The sequence below is a fragment of the Salmo salar genome, chromosome ssa02, assembly GCF_905237065.1.
Source record: "Salmo salar chromosome ssa02, Ssal_v3.1, whole genome shotgun sequence".
Lineage (NCBI taxonomy): Eukaryota > Metazoa > Chordata > Actinopteri > Salmoniformes > Salmonidae > Salmo > Salmo salar.
The window spans coordinates 78,507,965-78,529,692 of record NC_059443.1 but is presented as its reverse complement, the minus strand read 5'-3'; the positions used below and the strand labels follow the sequence as shown (position 1 = coordinate 78,529,692).

General features: G+C 43.4%; 1 protein-coding gene across 1 annotated transcript; it reads left to right on the top strand.

Moving 5' to 3' along the window:
- The first annotated feature begins 9 nt into the window (after nucleotides 1–9).
- On the top strand, nucleotides 10–5,574 carry LOC106596877 (zinc finger protein 420). Its single transcript, XM_014188128.2, has 3 exons — nucleotides 10–330; nucleotides 655–2,191; nucleotides 3,052–5,574. The coding sequence occupies exons 2-3, from the start codon at nucleotides 899–901 to the stop codon at nucleotides 4,945–4,947; spliced, it is 3,189 nt and encodes a 1,062-aa protein (XP_014043603.1). The 5' UTR covers nucleotides 10–330; nucleotides 655–898; the 3' UTR covers nucleotides 4,948–5,574.
- Nucleotides 5,575–21,728: the final 16,154 nt, after the last annotated feature.

Here is a 21,728-nt window from a genome sequence, read left to right as displayed (position 1 = left end):
GGCAGCAGCTAACCCGGAAAAAAGGTTGATGCCATCACTGGACGCCATTCCACATAGTTTGGATATGACCATTCTTTGATTGCATTAACGGTGAGGGGAGAATGGGAAAATGTTTAAATAAAACATTAGGTATTGGCTTTGTCCAAACGGTGTAGTTAGCTAGTCGTTACCGTTGCATAACTGTTAACTAGGTAACGTTTCCTGCTCATCATCAGACAGCTACATTCTTAGCTTGGTACTGTTGGCTAGCTAATAGCTCCTGCTAACTAATTTGAAGCTCTGCTCATACAGAGTCGATGTAGGAGTAAAACGACGATTGTTTTCTATTTGGTAAGTAAAAGCAGAGCGACTGTACATATAATCAATGAGTTACTGCTGTACCTAATGTTCGTGTTACATTAGTTAACGTTAGTTAGCTTCAAAATACAAGCCCTCATCGTGGGAACCTTGACATTTCATATATATCTTACAAAAATATTTTTATTATCATTAATATTTTTTTTATTATATTGTTCCAATAAGTAAAAATGAAATAGTGACAGTAAATTAAAAGTCAACATTTCACGGACTTGACAAATATAGAATGTCACTATACATATTGCACGGCCTGTATAAAATGTTTTTGTCTTACACCATATCGTCCTATTTACACAGGTGACCTCACAAGGGATTCCACTGTTCTGGTGACAGGAAGAAGGTCGGACCCTGAAATAACTTGTCTTTGACAGAGACTCATAATGCAGCACTTCCTGAAGCTCCCATTGTGGCAGGAGATATAGGAGACCTTTGAATACACAGGAGAGAGACACACCTCACACTAGTGACAACCTAATTCAAAAGAAAGTTGTTATTTTTATTTTATTTTTACAAAAACAAAACATTCAACTGCTGGGACAAAATGAGTTCTGAGAAGGAAACGTTGATGGATGAAATCGAAAAGAGTTTGTGGAATTTAAGTGAGGACAACTTACGCTACCTGTGTGAACGTTGTGGAATAGATGGCTCTGAAGTTAAAGGGATGAATCATCGCTTATTACGGCGTAAAGTCATGGAGGAAATGTGGGACAATACGGAGTCAATGATATCAGAGGAGCAGGGAATGTCTTGGTTAGTCCAACTGAAAGACGACATCAGGAGGATACAGGAGGAGGGTAGCAGTGCACGCATGAGTCCCAGCCAAGCCGACGATGATGTAGACTGCAATGAAGAACGCAACAAGGGGGACAGGGATTGGTTGCCTAGCAACGGACTGACAGCGAAACCCTTGCATCCCAGCCAATGTGATGGTGATGCTGTCGACTGCGATGAAGAATGGAATGAAGAGGGAGGAGCTGGGTTGCTTAGCAACACACCAGACCAGAGTAAATTAAAGAGGCATGTCAGATCGCACACTGTTAAACAACACACAGTGAATCCCTCAGTGAAACCTCACCACTGCTCGGATTGTGGGAAGCAATTCATTGTAAAATCAAGCCTTAAACATCACCGGCTAGTTTTTCACACAGATCACCCTCACCGTTGTGGTCAATGTAAGAAGAGTTTCATAACTGCAGAAAGACTGGAATCGCACACAAAAACACGACACCCGCAAAGTGATCCTCTGAAGAACCCACATGTGTGCTCTAAATGCGGTAGGGCATTCCCTGTGGCTGCCAGTCTTAAGAGACACCTGAGAACTCATACTGGGGAGAAACCGTACGTCTGCCCCAAATGTGGAAAGGACTACAGTGACTGTGGAAACTTGAGGAAACACATGAGAAGAACTCACCCAGTAGAGGAGATGGTTGTGGAGAGTTTCGCCACTCAGAGGAGCATCCCTACAGGAAATGTGGAGGAAATGCAGGACAATACGGATTCAATTAAATCGGAGGAGCAGGGAACATCTTGGTCACTCCAACTGAAAGAGGACCTCAAAGGGATACAGGAGGATGGTAGCGTTGTACCCATGAGTCCCGGCCAAGCCGATGATGATGGTGCTGATGACGACGACGATGATGATGATGCTGTAGACTGCAACGTTAAGGACAGAGATTGGTTGCCTAGCGACGGACTGAAGGCGGAGCCCATGAGTCCCAGCCAATCCGATGACACTGTAGACTGGGACGAGGAGGACAGGGATTGGATGGCTAACGATGGGCTGGAGGTGGAGTTATCTCCAGAGAGGCACACACCAGAGCAGAGAGTGAGAGGGGTGAGTACTTAAATTCCCAGTGTTAAACAGGGGTCGCATTAGCTTTTATAAATCAGCATTCTTTTTAAACACAGACCATAAAGTGTTTTAAACCATTTCCCCTGCGTTTTTATCTTGAAAGTCAAGTGTTTTTTGCTTCAATAGATCAACAGACATGCAACTACAGTTTTAATTAACATGCATTTCATCATATGACAACAGAAGCTATTTGGCTAGCAGCCACAGAAGTAAATGAGCTTACAATAAAAAACAAGGTATATTTTACCAAAACGATGCATGGCCATCATATTTCTAATGTTTATCGTAGAAAATCGAGCCAGATACATTTCCTGATGTTTTGCTTTGAAGTTAATCTTTAAGCATTGTAACTGAACTTAAGCACACAGCAGTCAGAGTGGTGGAATGTAATTGGTCAAGACGAGAGCGAAGATATTTCATTCGATTGGAGAAGTGCAACTGAAGCACAAAAATGTGTCCTTTTTTAAATTCATGATTTGGAGTGAAACCTACTGAAGTTTTACAAAAACGCAACAAGATTTTTTCTGTGTTTTATCTTTCCTTTTATGCGTGAAGAACTGCGTTAATGCGACCTCTGCTTGAAGTGTGTTTCTCTTTCCTTGGTTCCTCTCATCGTTGATTCCTGGACCTCCTTTTATAAATGCATTGGAGGAAAAAGTTCTAGGTTCTTTCCCTCTGACTTTATCCTCCAATGCATTTTAAGAAGGATGCCGAGTAATCGAAAGATGATGAGAGGAATCAAGGAAAGACTTCTGATTTTCTCTGCAAAGATTTTAAAATGACTTGATCGGTAGGAAAGTGTTTCCCTGATTCATTCCATCTCTATTTTTATGATTTTCTAGGACAAATCTCCCCCGCCCCCCTTTGCCCTCCCAGAGTCCCCGGGTCGTGCCTCTCCCGGTAGCGCCTTATTGTGCGGTCTGAAGAGGGTGTCTGTGCGGCTTGTCGACTGCAGGAAGACACCTGGGCAGAGTGGCCATATAATACACAAGGCAACACAGACTGGAGAGAAACCCCACAGCTCATCTAATGCTGAACAACACAAAACCCTCTCAGGAGACAGGCCTGGCTACCATATCTGTGATCACTGTGGGAAGAATTTTACCACAGCAACCAATCTGAAAACACACTTACTTTATCTGTCTGGAGAGAAACCACACGTGTGCTCTGAATGCGGAAAGAGTTTCACACAGGCCGGCTGTCTTAAGAGACACCTGAGAAGGCATACTGGGGAGAAACCGTACGTCTGTCCTCGTTGTGGGAAGGCTTGTACTGATTCTGGAAACTTAAAGAGACACATCAGAAAAACTCACCCAGGAGAGGAGGTCATTGTGAAGAGACTTGCCTATCAGAAGAGCATTCGTAATGCTAAAGAACACAAACAAGCCCACTCCGGAGATGGCTCCCATATCTGTGATCACTGTGGTAAGAGTTTTACCACAGCAAGAAGTCTAACACTACACATACAGTCCCTGCAGAGAAGGAGAGAGAACTTGACTGCAGAGAAAGCTCATGTGTGCTCTGAATGTGGAAAGGGCTTCCATCAGGCTGGAAGTCTTAAGAGACACCTGAGAACTCATACAGGGGAGAAACCTTACGTTTGCCATCATTGTGGGAAGGCTTGCAGTGATTCTGGAAACTTACAGAAACACATCAAAAGTCACATGGGTAAACAACACACAGTGAAACCTTACCTCTGCTCTGAATGTGGGAAGCAATTCATTGGAAAACAAAGCCTTGAACATCACCGGGAGGTTTTTCACACAGATCACCCTCACCGCTGTGGTCAATGTAAAAAGAGCTTCATAACTGCAGAAAGATTGGAATCACACACAAAAACACGACATCCGCCAAGTGATCCTCTGAAGAATCCACACGTGTGCTTGGAATGCGGAAGGGGATTCCCTGTGGCCGCCAGTCTTAAAAGACACCTGAGAATCCATACTGGGGAGAAACCATACTCCTGCCCTCAGTGTGGAAACAGTTACAATGATCGTGGAAATTTAAAGAAACACATCAGAACTCACACAGAAGAAAAACCTTACCACTGCTCGTTGTGTGGGATGAAGTTCCGTCATACAAAAACGTTACAACGGCATCACCAGGAGAACCACAAGGGGGAGACACTGGGTCCCATCCACAGGCACCAAGACCCTCTTCCATGCCCCCACTGTGGGGAGGAGTTCTCATCCAAGGCTCTTCTAAGGGATCATCTACGGACCCACTCTAGCCGGGTCCACTGCTCCCGATGCGACAAGACCTTCTCCACTAAAAGTAACTTACTGGTTCATCAGAGGATACACACTGGAGAGAGGCCTTACCTTTGCCCTCAGTGTGGGAAGAGTTTTTCTCTGGCAGGGAGTTTAAAACTTCATCTCCGGATTCATGCTGGTGAGAAGCCTTACTGCTGTACTTATTGTGACAAGAGATTCACAAGTAAGAGCCACTGCAATCTTCATCTGCGAATCCACACTGGAGAGAAGCCGTACCAATGCCCTGACTGCGGGAGGTGTTTTGCTGACGGGAATGTCCTGAAAAACCACAGGCGGACCCATACGGGAGAGAAACCGTTCCAGTGCCGCTTGTGCGATAAAGCCTTTGCCCAGTTGAGCAGTCTGAAGAAACATCAGGAGACACATAGACAAACTCAGCCTGTCTCTGTCCCAAGACTCCCTGATCCCTACCCACCACACAATCAGCATGTCCCTTATCCCTACCCACCACACATTCAATGGTAACCTTGTTTACACCTGACCAAGTTGTCCGGTGTTCTGTTACCTGGTAACCTATCTGTTACCTGGTAACCTATCTGTTACCTGGTAACCTATCTGTTACCTGGTAACCTATCTGTTACCTGGTAACCTATCTGTTACCTGGTAACCTATCTGTTACCTGGTAACCTATCTGTTACCTGGTAACCTATCTGTTACCTGGTAACCTATCTGTTACCTGGCCCAGATAGGAAGGATGCATTTCTAACGTATTGGGACAGGAACCTAGACTCAGTCCCAAAACCCAACCCAACCTACCACGCACTCAGTGAATGGTAAGCTTGCTTAAACCTGTCCAATCCCTTTTAGATAACTAGATGGAAATGAATTGAAGGATCCATTTTATTTTATTTTTATTTTTATGTTTTTATTGAGACAGGTTTGCTGTCATTGAGGATTGATATGCTGTATATAGAGCTTGGAATAGAATGGTATTTTGTCCATCTCTCTCAAAATAATTATTTTGCTCAAAGTCCATGTTTTAGCTCCAGAGTTTTTGTATTCACAGTTGATATTTGTATATGTTGTCCATTTTAAAAGGTGTTTAAAATTCACTGCTGAACCTCAACTGGTGGAAATAAAATGGTGACGCTATGTTGTTGGGGTAATTATTTTTCTAATTCTTTGAGTAAGAAGTTGTATGCATAAATAAGGGTCCTAGGCAGGGGTCAAAGTAAGCCGGTACGCTCTGGTACCGCGACCCGGAAATAAATAGTGGGGGTACACCGTACCGGTAAAATGTGAACCTATCACAATCATTTCTAAGAAATTCCAAGAAAACTAGAGGCAATTACACCATTATTTAACAATACCGCATGTCAGCTGCATGAAAATTTGTGAATTCACTTGAAAACTGTCAGTAAACCCTCAAAATTGCATTGTAATTCCACGAGAACACTAAAATGTTGCCAAAGCGGCACGTACAAAAGTGGATGCATCAATTCAGGCAACAAGTGTCCTGGGCCTAATGACTACAATTGAGTAACTCTTTCTATTCTCCAAATTGTGGGTGCACTGTTTGGATGCTGGAATTATTTTGTGAAAATCAAATTTTATTTATCACATGCACCGAATACAACTTGACAGTAAAATGCTTACTTACCAACCTTTCCCAACGATGCAGTTTAAAAATAATAATAAAAAAAAAAAATAGTAACTAACTCGAGGAATAAAATAAAATGGGTAAGAATGAAGCTACAGTTTGTACAGGGAGTACCAGATCAATGAGCAGCTATATACAGGGAGTACCAGATCAATGAGCAGCTATATACAGGCAGTACCAGATCAATGAGCAGCTATATACAGGGAGTACCAGATCAATGAGCAGCTATATACAGGGAGAACCAGATCAATGTGGAGTAATATATAGGAAGTACCAGATCAATGTGGAGCTATATATAGGGTGTACCAGATCAATGTGGAGCTATATACAGGGAGTACCAGATCAATGAGCAGCTATATACAGGGAGTACCAGTACCAGATCAATGAGAAGCTATATACAGGGAGCACCAGATCAATGTGTAGCAATATACAGGGAGTACCAGTACCAGATCAATAAGCAGCTATATACAGGGAGTACCAGATCAATGTGGAGCTATATACAGGGAGTACTAGTACCAGATCAATGTGGAGCTATAAACAGGGAGTACCAGTACCAGATCAATGTGGAGCTCTATACAGGGAGTACCAGATCAATGTGGAGCTACGTATATACAGGGAGTACCAGATCAATGAGCAGCTATGTATATACAGGGAGTACCAGTACCAGATCAATGTGCAGCTATATACAGGGAGTACCAGATCAATGTGCAGCTATATACAGGGAGTACCAGATCAATGTGGAGCTATATACAGGGAGAACCAGATCGATGACCAGCTACGTATATACAGGGAGTACAAGTACCAGATCAATGTGGAGCTATATACAGGGAGTACCAGTACCAGACCAATGTGGAGCTATATACATGGAGTACCAGATCAATGTGCAGCTATATACAGGGAGTATCAGTATCAGATCAATGTGGAGCTTTATACAGGGAGTACTAGTACCAGATCAATGTTGAGCTATATAGAGACAGTACCAGTACCAGATCATTGTGGAGCTATATACAGGGAGTGCCAGATCAATGAGCAGCTATATACAAGGACTACTAGTACCAGATCAATGTGGAGCTATATACAGGGAGTCCCAGATAAATGTGGAGCTATATACAGGGAGTACCAGATCAATGTGGAGCAATATACAGGGAGTACCAGATCAATGTGGAGCTATATACAGGGAGTACAAGATCAATGTGGAGCTATATACAGGGAGTAATAGTACCAGATCAATGTGGAGCTATATACAGGGAGTACCAGATCAATGAGCAGCTACATATATACAGGGAGTACCAGAAGCAGATCAATGTGCATCTATATACAGGGAGTACCAGTACCAGATCAATGTGGAGCTATATACAGGGAGTACCAGATCAATGTGGAGCTATATAGAGGGAGTACCAGATCAATGAGCAGCTACGAACATACAGGGAGTACCAGTACCAGATCAATGTGCATCTATATACAGGGAGTACCAGTACCAGATCAATGTGGAGATATATACAGGGAGTACCAGATCAATGTGGAGCTATATACAGGGAGTACCAGATCAATGAGCAGCTACGTACATACAGGGAGTACCAGTACTAGATCAATGTGGAGCTATATACAGGGAGTACCAATACCAGATCGATGACCAGCTATATACAGGGAGTACCAGTACCAGATCAATGTGGAGCTATAGACAGGGAGTACAAGTACCAGATCAATGTGGAGCTACATACAGGTAGTACCAGTACCAGATCAATGAGCAGCTATATACAGGGAGTACCAGATTCATGTGCATCTATATACAGGGAGTACCAGTACCAGATCAATGTGGAGCTATATACAGGGTGAACCAGATCAATGTGGAGCTACATACAGGGAGTACCAGATCAATGAGCAGCTACGTACATACAGGGAGTACCAGTACCAGATCAATGTGGAGGTATATGCAGGGAGTACCAGATCAATGTGGAGCTATATACGGGGAGTACTAGTACCAAATCAATGTGCAGCTATGTACAGGGAGTACCAGATCAATGTGGAGGTACATACAGGGAGTACCAAATCAATGAGCAGTAACGTATATAAAGGGAGTACCAGTATCAGATCAATGTGGAGGTATATGCAGGGAGTACCAGTACCAGATCAATGAGCAGCTTTATACAGAGAGTACCAGATCAATGTGGAGCTATATACGGGGAGTACCAGTACCATATCAATGTGCAGCTATATACAGTGAGTACCAGATCAATGTGGAGCTATATACAGGGAGTACCAGATCAATGAGCACCTACGTATATACAGGGAGGACCAGTACCAGGTCAATGTGGAGCTATATACAAGGAGTACCAGTACCAGATCGATGTGCAGCTATATACAGGGAGTACCAGATCAATGTGCAGCTATTTACAGGGAGTACCAGATCAATGTGGAGCTATATACAGGGAGTACTAGTACCAGATCAATGTGGAGCAATATACATGGAGTACCAGATCAATGTGGAGCTATATACATGGAGTACCAGATCAATGTGCAGCTATATACAGGGAGTATCAGTATCAGATCAATGTGGAGCTATATACAGGGAGTACTAGTACCAGATCAATGTGGAGCTATATAGAGACAGTACCAGTACCAGATCATTGTGGAGCTATATATAAGGAGTGCCAGATCAATGAGCAGCTATATACAGGGAGTATCAGTATCAGATCAATGTGGAGCTATATACAAGGAGTACTAGTACCAGATCAATGTGGAGCTATAAACAGGGAATACCAGTACCAGATCAATGTGGAGCAATATACAGGGAGTACCAGATCAATGTGGAGCTATATACAGGGAGTACAAGATCAATGTGGAGCTATATACAGGGAGTACTAGTACCAGATCAATGTGGAGCTATATACAGGGAGTACCAGATCAATGAGCAGCTACATATATACAGGGAGTACCAGTAGCAGATCAATGTGCATCTATATACAGGGAGTACCAGTAGCAGATCAATGTGGAGCTATATACAGGGAGTACCAGATCAATGTGGAGCTATATACAGGGAGTACCAGATCAATGAGCAGCTACGAACATACAGGGAGTACCAGTACCAGATCAATGTGCATCTATATACAGGGAGTACCAGTACCAGATCAATGTGGAGATATATACAGGGAGTACCAGATCAATGTGGAGCTATATACAGGGAGTACCAGATCAATGAGCAGCTACGTACATACAGGGAGTACCAGTACTAGATCAATGTGGAGCTATATACAGGGAGTACCAATACCAGATCGATGACCAGCTATATACAGGGAGTACCAGTACCAGATCAATGTGGAGCTATAGACAGGGAGTACAAGTACCAGATCAATGTGGAGCTACATACAGGTAGTAGCTGTACCAGATCAATGAGCAGCTATATACAGGGAGTACCAGATTCATGTGCATCTATATACAGGGAGTACCAGTACCAGATCAATGTGGAGCTATATACAGGGTGAACCAGATCAATGTGGAGCTACATACAGGGAGTACCAGATCAATGAGCAGCTACGTACATACAGGGAGTACCAGTACCAGATCAATGTGGAGGTATATGCAGGGAGTACCAGATCAATGTGGAGCTATATACGGGGAGTACTAGTACCAAATCAATGTGCAGCTATGTACAGGGAGTACCAGATCAATGTGGAGCTACATACAGGGAGTACCAAATCAATGAGCAGTAACGTATATAAAGGGAGTACCAGTACCAGATCAATGTGGAGGTATATGCAGGGAGTACCAGTACCAGATCAATGAGCAGCTTTATACAGAGAGTACCAGATCAATGTGGAGCTATATACGGGGAGTACCAGTACCATATCAATGTGCAGCTATATACAGTGAGTACCAGATCAATGTGGAGCTATATACAGGGAGTACCAGATCAATGAGCACCTACGTATATACAGGGAGGACCAGTACCAGGTCAATGTGGAGCTATATACAAGGAGTACCAGTACCAGATCGATGTGCAGCTATATACAGGGAGTACCAGATCAATGTGCAGCTATTTACAGGGGAGTACCAGATCAATGTGGAGCTATATACAGGGAGTACTAGTACCAGATCAATGTGGAGCAATATACATGGAGTACCAGATCAATGTGGAGCTATATACATGGAGTACCAGATCAATGTGCAGCTATATACAGGGAGTATCAGTATCAGATCAATGTGGAGCTATATACAGGGAGTACTAGTACCAGATCAATGTGGAGCTATATAGAGACAGTACCAGTACCAGATCATTGTGGAGCTATATATAAGGAGTGCCAGATCAATGAGCAGCTATATACAGGGAGTATCAGTATCAGATCAATGTGGAGCTATATACAAGGAGTACTAGTACCAGATCAATGTGGAGCTATAAACAGGGAATACCAGTACCAGATCAATGTGGAGCAATATACAGGGAGTACCAGATCAATGTGGAGCTATATACAGGGAGTACAAGATCAATGTGGAGCTATATACAGGGAGTACTAGTACCAGATCAATGTGGAGCTATATACAGGGGAGTACCAGATCAATGAGCAGCTACATATATACAGGGAGTACCAGTAGCAGATCAATGTGCATCTATATACAGGGAGTACCAGTAGCAGATCAATGTGGAGCTATATACAGGGAGTACCAGATCAATGTGGAGCTATATACAGGGAGTACCAGATCAATGAGCAGCTACGAACATACAGGGAGTACCAGTACCAGATCAATGTGCATCTATATACAGGGAGTACCAGTACCAGATCAATGTGGAGATATATACAGGGAGTACCAGATCAATGTGGAGCTATATACAGGGAGTACCAGATCAATGAGCAGCTACGTACATACAGGGAGTACCAGTACTAGATCAATGTGGAGCTATATACAGGGAGTACCAATACCAGATCGATGACCAGCTATATACAGGGAGTACCAGTACCAGATCAATGTGGAGCTATAGACAGGGAGTACAAGTACCAGATCAATGTGGAGCTACATACAGGTAGTACCAGTACCAAATCAATGAGCAGCTATATACAGGGGAGTACCAGATTCATGTGCATCTATATACAGGGAGTACCAGTACCAGATCAATGTGGAGCTATATACAGGGTGAACCAGATCAATGTGGAGCTACATACAGGGGAGTACCAGATCAATGAGCAGCTACGTACATACAGGGGAGTACCAGTACCAGATCAATGTGGAGGTATATGCAGGGAGTACCAGATCAATGTGGAGCTATATACGGGGAGTACTAGTACCAAATCAATGTGCAGCTATGTACAGGGGAGTACCAGATCAATGTGGAGCTACATACAGGGAGTACCAAATCAATGAGCAGTAACGTATATAAAGGGAGTACCAGTACCAGATCAATGTGGAGGTATATGCAGGGAGTACCAGTACCAGATCAATGAGCAGCTTTATACAGAGAGTACCAGATCAATGTGGAGCTATATACGGGGAGTACCAGTACCATATCAATGTGCAGCTATATACAGTGAGTACCAGATCAATGTGGAGCTATATACAGGGAGTACCAGATCAATGAGCACCTACGTATATACAGGGAGGACCAGTACCAGGTCAATGTGGAGCTATATACAAGGAGTACCAGTACCAGATCGATGTGCAGCTATATACAAGGAGTACCAGATCAATATGCAGCTATTTACAGGGAGTACCAGATCAATGTGGAGCTATATACAGGGAGTACTAGTACCAGATCAATGTGGAGCAATATACATGGAGTACCAGATCAATGTGGAGCTATATACATGGAGTACCAGATCAATGTGCAGCTATATACAGGGAGTATCAGTATCAGATCAATGTGGAGCTATATACAGGGAGTACTAGTACCAGATCAATGTGGAGCTATATAGAGACAGTACCAGTACCAGATCATTGTGGAGCTATATATAGGGAGTGCCAGATCAATGAGCAGCTATATACAGGGAGTATCAGTATCAGATCAATGTGGAGCTATATACAAGGAGTACTAGTACCAGATCAATGTGGAGCTATAAACAGGGAATACCAGTACCAGATCAATGTGGAGCTATATACAGGGAGTACCAGATCAATGTGGAGCTATATACAGGTAGTACCAGATCAATGTGGAGCTATATACAGGGAGTACCAGATCAATGTGGAGCTATATACAGGGAGTACCAGATCAATGTGGAGCTATATACAGGGAGTACTAGTACCAGATTAATGTGGAGCTATAAACAGGGAGTACCAGTACCAGATCAATGTGGAGCTATATACACGGAGTACCAGATCAATGAGCAGCTACATATAAACAGGGTGTACCAGTACCAGATCAATGTGGAGCTACATACTGGGAGTACCAGTACCAGATCAATGAGCAGCTATGTATATACAGGGAGTATCAGTATCAGATCAATGTGGAGCTACATACAGGGAGTACCAGTACCAGATCAATGAGCAGCTATGTATATACAGGGAGTACCAGTACCAGATCAATGAGCAGCTATGTATATACAGGGAGTACCAGTACCAGATTAATGTGGAGCTATATACAGGGTGAACCAGATCAATGTGGAGCTACATACAGGGAGTACCAGATCAATGAGCAGCTACGTATATACAGGGAGTACCAGTACCAGATCAATGTGGAGGTATATGCAGGGAGTACAAGTACCAGATCAATGAGCAGCTATATACAGGGAGTACCAGATCAATGTGGAGCTATATACGGGGAGTACTAGTACCAGATCAATGTGCAGCTATGTACAGGGAGTACCAGATCAATGTGGAGCTACATACAGGGAGTGCCAGTACCAGATCAATGAGCAGCTACGTATATACAGGGAGAACCAGTACCAGATCAATGTGGAGCTAAATACAGGGAGTACCAGATCAATGTGGAGCTACATACAGGGAGTACCAGATCAATGAGCAGTAACGTATATAAAGGGAGTACCAGTACCAGATCAATGTGGAGGTATATGCAGGGAGTACCAGTACCAGATCAATGAGCAGCTTTATACAGAGAGTACCAGATCAATGTGGAGCTATATACAGGGAGTACCAGTACCATATCAATGTGCAGCTATATACAGGAAGTACCAGATCAATGTGGAGCTATATACAGGGAGTACCAGATCAATGAGCAGCTACGTATATACAGGGAGGACCAGTACCAGATCAATGTGGAGCTATATACAAGGAGTACCAGTACCAGATCAATGTGCAGCTATATACAGGGAGTACCAGATCAATGTGCAGCTAAATACAGGGAGTACCAGATCAATGTGGAGCTATATACAGGGAGTACTAGTACCAGATCAATGTGGAGCAATATACAGGGAGTACCAGATCAATGTGGAGCTATATACAGGGAGTACCAGATCAATGTGCAGCTATGTATATACAGGGAGTATCAGTATCAGATCAATGTGGATCTACATACTGGGAGTACCAGTACCAGATCAATGAGTAGCTACGTATATACAGGGAGTACAAGTACCAGATCAATGTGGAGCTACACACAGGGAGTACCAGATCAATGTGGAGCTAATTACAGGTAGTACCAGTACCAGATCAATGAGCAGCTATATACAGGGAGTACTAGTACCAGATCAATGTGGAGCAATATACATGGAGTACCAGATCAATGTGGAGCTATATACATGGAGTACCAGATCAATGTGCAGCTATATACAGGGAGTATCAGTATCAGATCAATGTGGAGCTATATACAGGGAGTACTAGTACCAGATCAATGTGGAGCTATATAGAGACAGTACCAGTACCAGATCATTGTGGAGCTATATATAGGGAGTGCCAGATCAATGAGCAGCTATATACAGGGAGTATCAGTATCAGATCAATGTGGAGCTATATACAAGGAGTACTAGTACCAGATCAATGTGGAGCTATAAACAGGGAATACCAGTACCAGATCAATGTGGAGCAATATACAGGGGAGTACCAGATCAATGTGGAGCTATATACAGGGAGTACAAGATCAATGTGGAGCTATATACAGGGAGTACTAGTACCAGATCAATGTGGAGCTATATACAGGGAGTACCAGATGAATGAGCAGCTACATATATACAGGGAGTACCAGTAGCAGATCAATGTGCATCTATATACAGGGAGTACCAGTAGCAGATCAATGTGGAGCTATATACAGGGAGTACCAGATCAATGTGGAGCTATATACAGGGAGTACCAGATCAATGAGCAGCTACGAACATACAGGGAGTACCAGTACCAGATCAATGTGCATCTATATACAGGGAGTACCAGTACCAGATCAATGTGGAGATATATACAGGGAGTACCAGATCAATGTGGAGCTATATACAGGGAGTACCAGATCAATGAGCAGCTACGTACATACAGGGAGTACCAGTACTAGATCAATGTGGAGCTATATACAGGGGAGTACCAATACCAGATCGATGACCAGCTATATACAGGGAGTACCAGTACCAGATCAATGTGGAGCTATAGACAGGGAGTACAAGTACCAGATCAATGTGGAGCTACATACAGGTAGTACCAGTACCAGATCAATGAGCAGCTATATACAGGGGAGTACCAGATTCATGTGCATCTATATACAGGGAGTACCAGTACCAGATCAATGTGGAGCTATATACAGGGTGAACCAGATCAATGTGGAGCTACATACAGGGGAGTACCAGATCAATGAGCAGCTACGTACATACAGGGAGTACCAGTACCAGATCAATGTGGAGGTATATGCAGGGAGTACCAGATCAATGTGGAGCTATATACGGGGAGTACTAGTACCAAATCAATGTGCAGCTATGTACAGGGGAGTACCAGATCAATGTGGAGCTACATACAGGGGAGTACCAAATCAATGAGCAGTAACGTATATAAAGGGAGTACCAGTACCAGATCAATGTGGAGGTATATGCAGGGAGTACCAGTACCAGATCAATGAGCAGCTTTATACAGAGAGTACCAGATCAATGTGGAGCTATATACGGGGAGTACCAGTACCATATCAATGTGCAGCTATATACAGTGAGTACCAGATCAATGTGGAGCTATATACAGGGAGTACCAGATCAATGAGCACCTACGTATATACAGGGAGGACCAGTACCAGGTCAATGTGGAGCTATATACAAGGAGTACCAGTACCAGATCGATGTGCAGCTATATACAAGGAGTACCAGATCAATGTGCAGCTATTTACAGGGAGTACCAGATCAATGTGGAGCTATATACAGGGAGTACTAGTACCAGATCAATGTGGAGCAATATACATGGAGTACCAGATCAATGTGGAGCTATATACATGGAGTACCAGATCAATGTGCAGCTATATACAGGGAGTATCAGTATCAGATCAATGTGGAGCTATATACAGGGAGTACTAGTACCAGATCAATGTGGAGCTATATAGAGACAGTACCAGTACCAGATCATTGTGGAGCTATATATAGGGAGTGCCAGATCAATGAGCAGCTATATACAGGGAGTATCAGTATCAGATCAATGTGGAGCTATATACAAGGAGTACTAGTACCAGATCAATGTGGAGCTATAAACAGGGAATACCAGTACCAGATCAATGTGGAGCTATATACAGGGAGTACCAGATCAATGTGGAGCTATATACAGGGAGTACCAGATCAATGTGGAGCTATATACAGGGAGTACCAGATCAATGTGGAGCTATATACAGGGAGTACCAGATCAATGTGGAGCTATATACAGGGAGTACTAGTACCAGATCAATGTGGAGCTATAAACAGGGAGTACCAGTACCAGATCAATGTGGAGCTATATACACGGAGTACCAGATCAATGAGCAGCTACATATAAACAGGGTGTACCAGTACCAGATCAATGTGGAGCTACATACTGGGAGTACCAGTACCAGATCAATGAGCAGCTATGTATATACAGGGAGTATCAGTATCAGATCAATGTGGAGCTACATACAGGGAGTACCAGTACCAGATCAATGAGCAGCTATGTATATACAGGGAGTACCAGTACCAGATCAATGAGCAGCTATGTATATACAGGGAGTACCAGTACCAGATTAATGTGGAGCTATATACAGGGTGAACCAGATCAATGTGGAGCTACATACAGGGAGTACCAGATCAATGAGCAGCTACGTATATACAGGGAGTACCAGTACCAGATCAATGTGGAGGTATATGCAGGGAGTACTAGTACCAGATCAATGTGCAGCTATGTACAGGGAGTACCAGATCAATGTGGAGCTACATACAGGGAGTGCCAGTACCAGATCAATGAGCAGCTACGTATATACAGGGAGAACCAGTACCAGATCAATGTGGAGCTAAATACAGGGAGTACCAGATCAATGTGGAGCTACATACAGGGAGTACCAGATCAATGAGCAGTAACGTATATAAAGGGAGTACCAGTACCAGATCAATGTGGAGGTATATGCAGGGAGTACCAGTACCAGATCAATGAGCAGCTTTATACAGAGAGTACCAGATCAATGTGGAGCTATATACAGGGAGTACCAGTACCATATCAATGTGCAGCTATATACAGGAAGTACCAGATCAATGTGGAGCTATATACAGGGAGTACCAGATCAATGAGCAGCTACGTATATACAGGGAGGACCAGTACCAGATCAATGTGGAGCTATATACAAGGAGTACCAGTACCAGATCAATGTGCAGCTATATACAGGGAGAACCAGATCAATGTGCAGCTAAATACAGGGAGTACCAGATCAATGTGGAGCTATATACAGGGAGTACTAGTACCAGATCAATGTGGAGCAATATACAGGGAGTACCAGATCAATGTGGAGCTATATACAGGGAGTACCAGATCAATGTGCAGCTATGTATATACAGGGAGTATCAGTATCAGATCAATGTGGATCTACATACTGGGAGTACCAGTACCAGATCAATGAGTAGCTACGTATATACAGGGAGTACAAGTACCAGATCAATGTGGAGCTACACACAGGGAGTACCAGATCAATGTGGAGCTAATTACAGGTAGTACCAGTACCAGATCAATGAGCAGCTATATACAGGGAGTACTAGTACCAGATCAATGTGGAGCAATATACATGGAGTACCAGATCAATGTGGAGCTATATACATGGAGTACCAGATCAATGTGCAGCTATATACAGGGAGTATCAGTATCAGATCAATGTGGAGCTATATACAGGGAGTACTAGTACCAGATCAATGTGGAGCTATATAGAGACAGTACCAGTACCAGATCATTGTGGAGCTATATATAGGGAGTGCCAGATCAATGAGCAGCTATATACAGGGAGTATCAGTATCAGATCAATGTGGAGCTATATACAAGGAGTACTAGTACCAGATCAACGTGGAGCTATAAACAGGGAATACCAGTACCAGATCAATGTGGAGCTATATACAGGGAGTACCAGATCAATGTGGAGCTATATACAGGGAGTACCAGATCAATGTGGAGCTATATACAGGGAGTACCAGATCAATGTGGAGCTATATACAGGGAGTACCAGATCAATGTGGAGCTATATACAGGGAGTACTAGTACCAGATCAATGTGGAGCTATAAACAGGGAGTACCAGTACCAGATCAATGTGGAGCTATATACACGGAGTACCAGATCAATGAGCAGCTACATATAAACAGGGTGTACCAGTACCAGATCAATGTGGAGCTACATACTGGGAGTACCAGTACCAGATCAATGAGCAGCTATGTATATACAGGGAGTATCAGTATCAGATCAATGTGGAGCTACATACAGGGAGTACCAGTACCAGATCAATGAGCAGCTATATACAGGGAGTACCAGTACCAGATTAATGTGGAGCTATATACAGGGTGAACCAGATCAATGTGGAGCTACATACAGGGAGTACCAGATCAATGAGCAGCTACGTATATACAGGGAGTACCAGTACCAGATCAATGTGGAGGTATATGCAGGGAGTACAAGTACCAGATCAATGAGCAGCTATATACAGGGAGTACCAGATCAATGTGGAGCTATATACGGGGAGTACTAGTACCAGATCAATGTGCAGCTATGTACAGGGAGTACCAGATCAATGTGGAGCTACATACAGGGAGTGCCAGTACCAGATCAATGAGCAGCTACGTATATACAGGGAGAACCAGTACCAGATCAATGTGGAGCTATATACAGGGAGTACCAGATCAATGTGGAGCTATATACAGGGAGTACCAGATCAATGAGCAGCTACGTATATAGAGGGAGGACCAGTACCAGATCAATGTGGAGCTATATACAAGGAGTACCAGTACCAGATCAATGTGCAGCTATATACAGGGAGTACCAGATCAATGTGCAGCTAAATACAGGGAGTACCAGAACAATGTGGAGCTATATACAGGGAGTACTAGTACCAGATCAATGTGGAGCAATATACAGGGAGTACCAGATCAATGTGGAGCTATATACAGGGAGTACCAGATCAATGTGCAGCTATGTATATACAGGGAGTATCAGTATCAGATCAATGTCGATCTACATACAGGGAGTACCAGTACCAGATCAATGAGTAGCTACGTATATACAGGGAGTACAAGTACCAGATCAATGTGGAGCTACACACAGGGAGTACCAGATCAATGTGGAGCTACATACAGGTAGTACCAGTACCAGATCAATGAGCAGCTATATACAGGGAGTACCAGTACCAGATTAATGTGGAGCTATATACAGGGTGAACCAGATCAATGTGGAGCTACATACAGGGAGTACCAGATCAATGAGCAGCTACGTATATACAGGGAGTACCAGTACCAGATCAATGTGGAGGTATATGCAGGGAGTACAAGTACCAGATCAATGAGCAGCTATATACAGGGAGTACCAGATCAATGTGGAGCTGTATACGGGGAGTACTAGTACCAGATCAATGTGCAGCTATGTACAGGGAGTACCAGATCAATGTGGAGCTACATACAGGGAGTGCCAGTACCAGATCAATGAGCAGCTACGTATATACAGGGAGAACCAGTACCACATCAATGTGGAGCTATATACAGGGAGTACCAGATCAATGTGGAGCTACATACAGGGAGTACCAGATCACTGAGCATTAACATATATAATGGGAGTACCAGTACCAGATGAATGTGGAGGTATATGCAGGGAGTACCAGTACCAGATCAATGAGCAGCTTTATACAGAGAGTACCAGATCAATGTGGAGCTATATACAGGGAGTACCAGTACCATATCAATGTGCAGCTATATACAGGAAGTACCAGATCAATGTGGAGCTATATACAGGGAGTACCAGATCAATGAGCAGCTACGTATATACAGGGAGGACCAGTACCAGATCAATGTGGAGCTATATACAAGGAGTACCAGTACCAGATCAATGTGCAGCTATATACAGGGAGTACCAGATCAATGTGCAGCTAAATACAGGGAGTACCAGATCAATGTGGAGCTATATACAGGGAGTACTAGTACCAGATCAATGTGGAGCAATATACAGGGAGTACCAGATCAATGTGGAGCTATATACAGGGAGTACCAGATCAATGTGCAGCTATGTATATACAGGGAGTATCAGTATCAGATCAATGTGGAGCTACATACAGGGAGTAACAGTACCAGATCAATGAGTAGCTACGTATATACAGGGAGTACAAGTACCAGATCAATGTGGAGCTATACACAGGGAGTACCAGATCAATGTGGAGCTACATACAGGTAGTACCAGTACCAGATCAATGAGCAGCTATATACAGGGAGTACCAGTACAAGATTAATGTGGAGCTATATACAGGGTGAACCAGATCAATGTGGAGCTACATACAGGGAGTACCAGATCAATGAGCAGCTACGTATATACAGGGAGTACCAGTACCAGATCAATGTGGAGGTATATGCAGGGAGTACAAGTATCAGATCAATGAGCAGCTATATACAGGGCGTACCAGATCAATGTGGAGCTATATACGGGGAGTACTAGTACCAGATCAATGTGCAGCTATGTACAGGGAGTACCAGATCAATGTGGAGCTACATACAGGGAGTACCAGATCAATGAGCAGCTACGTATATACAGGGAGTACCAGTACCAGATCAATGTGGAGGAATATGCAGGGAGTACAAGTACCAGATGAATGAGCATCTATACACAGGGAGTACCAGATCAATGTGGAGCTACATACAGGTAGTACCAGTACCAGATCAATGAGCAGCTATATACAGGGAGTACCAGTACCAGATCAATGTGGAGCTATATACAGGGAGTACCAGTACCAGATCAATATGCATCTACATACAGGGAATACCAGTAGCAGATCAATGTAGAGCTATTTACAGGGAGTACCAGATCAATGTGGATGTATATACAGGGAGTACCAGATCAGTGTGGAGCTACATACAGGTATTACCAGTACCAGATCAATGTGCAGCTATATACAGGGAGTCAATGAGCAGCTATACACAGGGAGTACCAGATCAATGTGGAGCTACATACAGGTAGTACCAGTACAAGATCAATGAGCAGCTATATACAGGGAGTACCAGTACCAGATCAATGTGGAGCTATATACAGGGAGTACCAGTACCAGATCAATATGCATCTACATACAGGGAATACCAGTACCAGATCAATGTAGAGCTATATACAGGGAGTACCAGATCAATGTGGATGTATATACAGGGAGTACCAGATCAGTGTGGAGCTACATACAGGTATTACCAGTACCAGATCAATGTGCAGCTATATACAGGGAGTACCAGATCAATGTGCAGCTAAATACAGGGAGTACCAGATCAATGTGGAGCTATATACAGGGAGTACTAGTACCAGATCAATGTGGAGCAATATACAGGGAGTACCAGATCAATTTGGAGCTATATACAGGGATTACCAGATCAATGAGCAGCTACGTATATACAGGGAGTACCAGTACCAGATCAATGTGGAGCTATATACAATGAGTACCAGTACCAGACCAATGTGGAGCTATATACAGGGAGTACTAGATCAATGTGGAGCTATATACAGGGAGTACCATATCAATGTGCAGCTATATACAGGGAGTACGAGATCAATGTGGAGCTATATACATGGAGTACTAGTTCCAGATCAATGTGGAGCTATAAACAGGGAGTACCAGATCAATGTGGAGCTACATACAGGGAGTACCAGATCAATGAGCAGTAACGTATATAAAGGGAGTACCAGTACCAGATCAATGTGGAGGTATATGCAGGGAGTACCAGTACCAGATCAATGAGCAGCTTTATACAGAGAGTACCAGATCAATGTGGAGCTATATACAGGGAGTACCAGTACCATATCAATGTGGATCTACATACAGGGAGTACCAGTACCAGATCAATGAGTAGCTACGTATATACAGGGAGTACAAGTACCAGATCAATGTGGAGCTACACACAGGGAGTACCAGATCAATGTGGAGCTACATACAGGTAGTACCAGTACCAGATCAATGAGCAGCTATATACAGGGAGTACCAGTACCAGATTAATGTGGAGCTATATACAGGGAGTACCAGTACCAGATCAATGAGTAGCTACGTATATACAGGGAGTACAAGTACCAGATCAATGTGGAGCTACACACAGGGAGTACCAG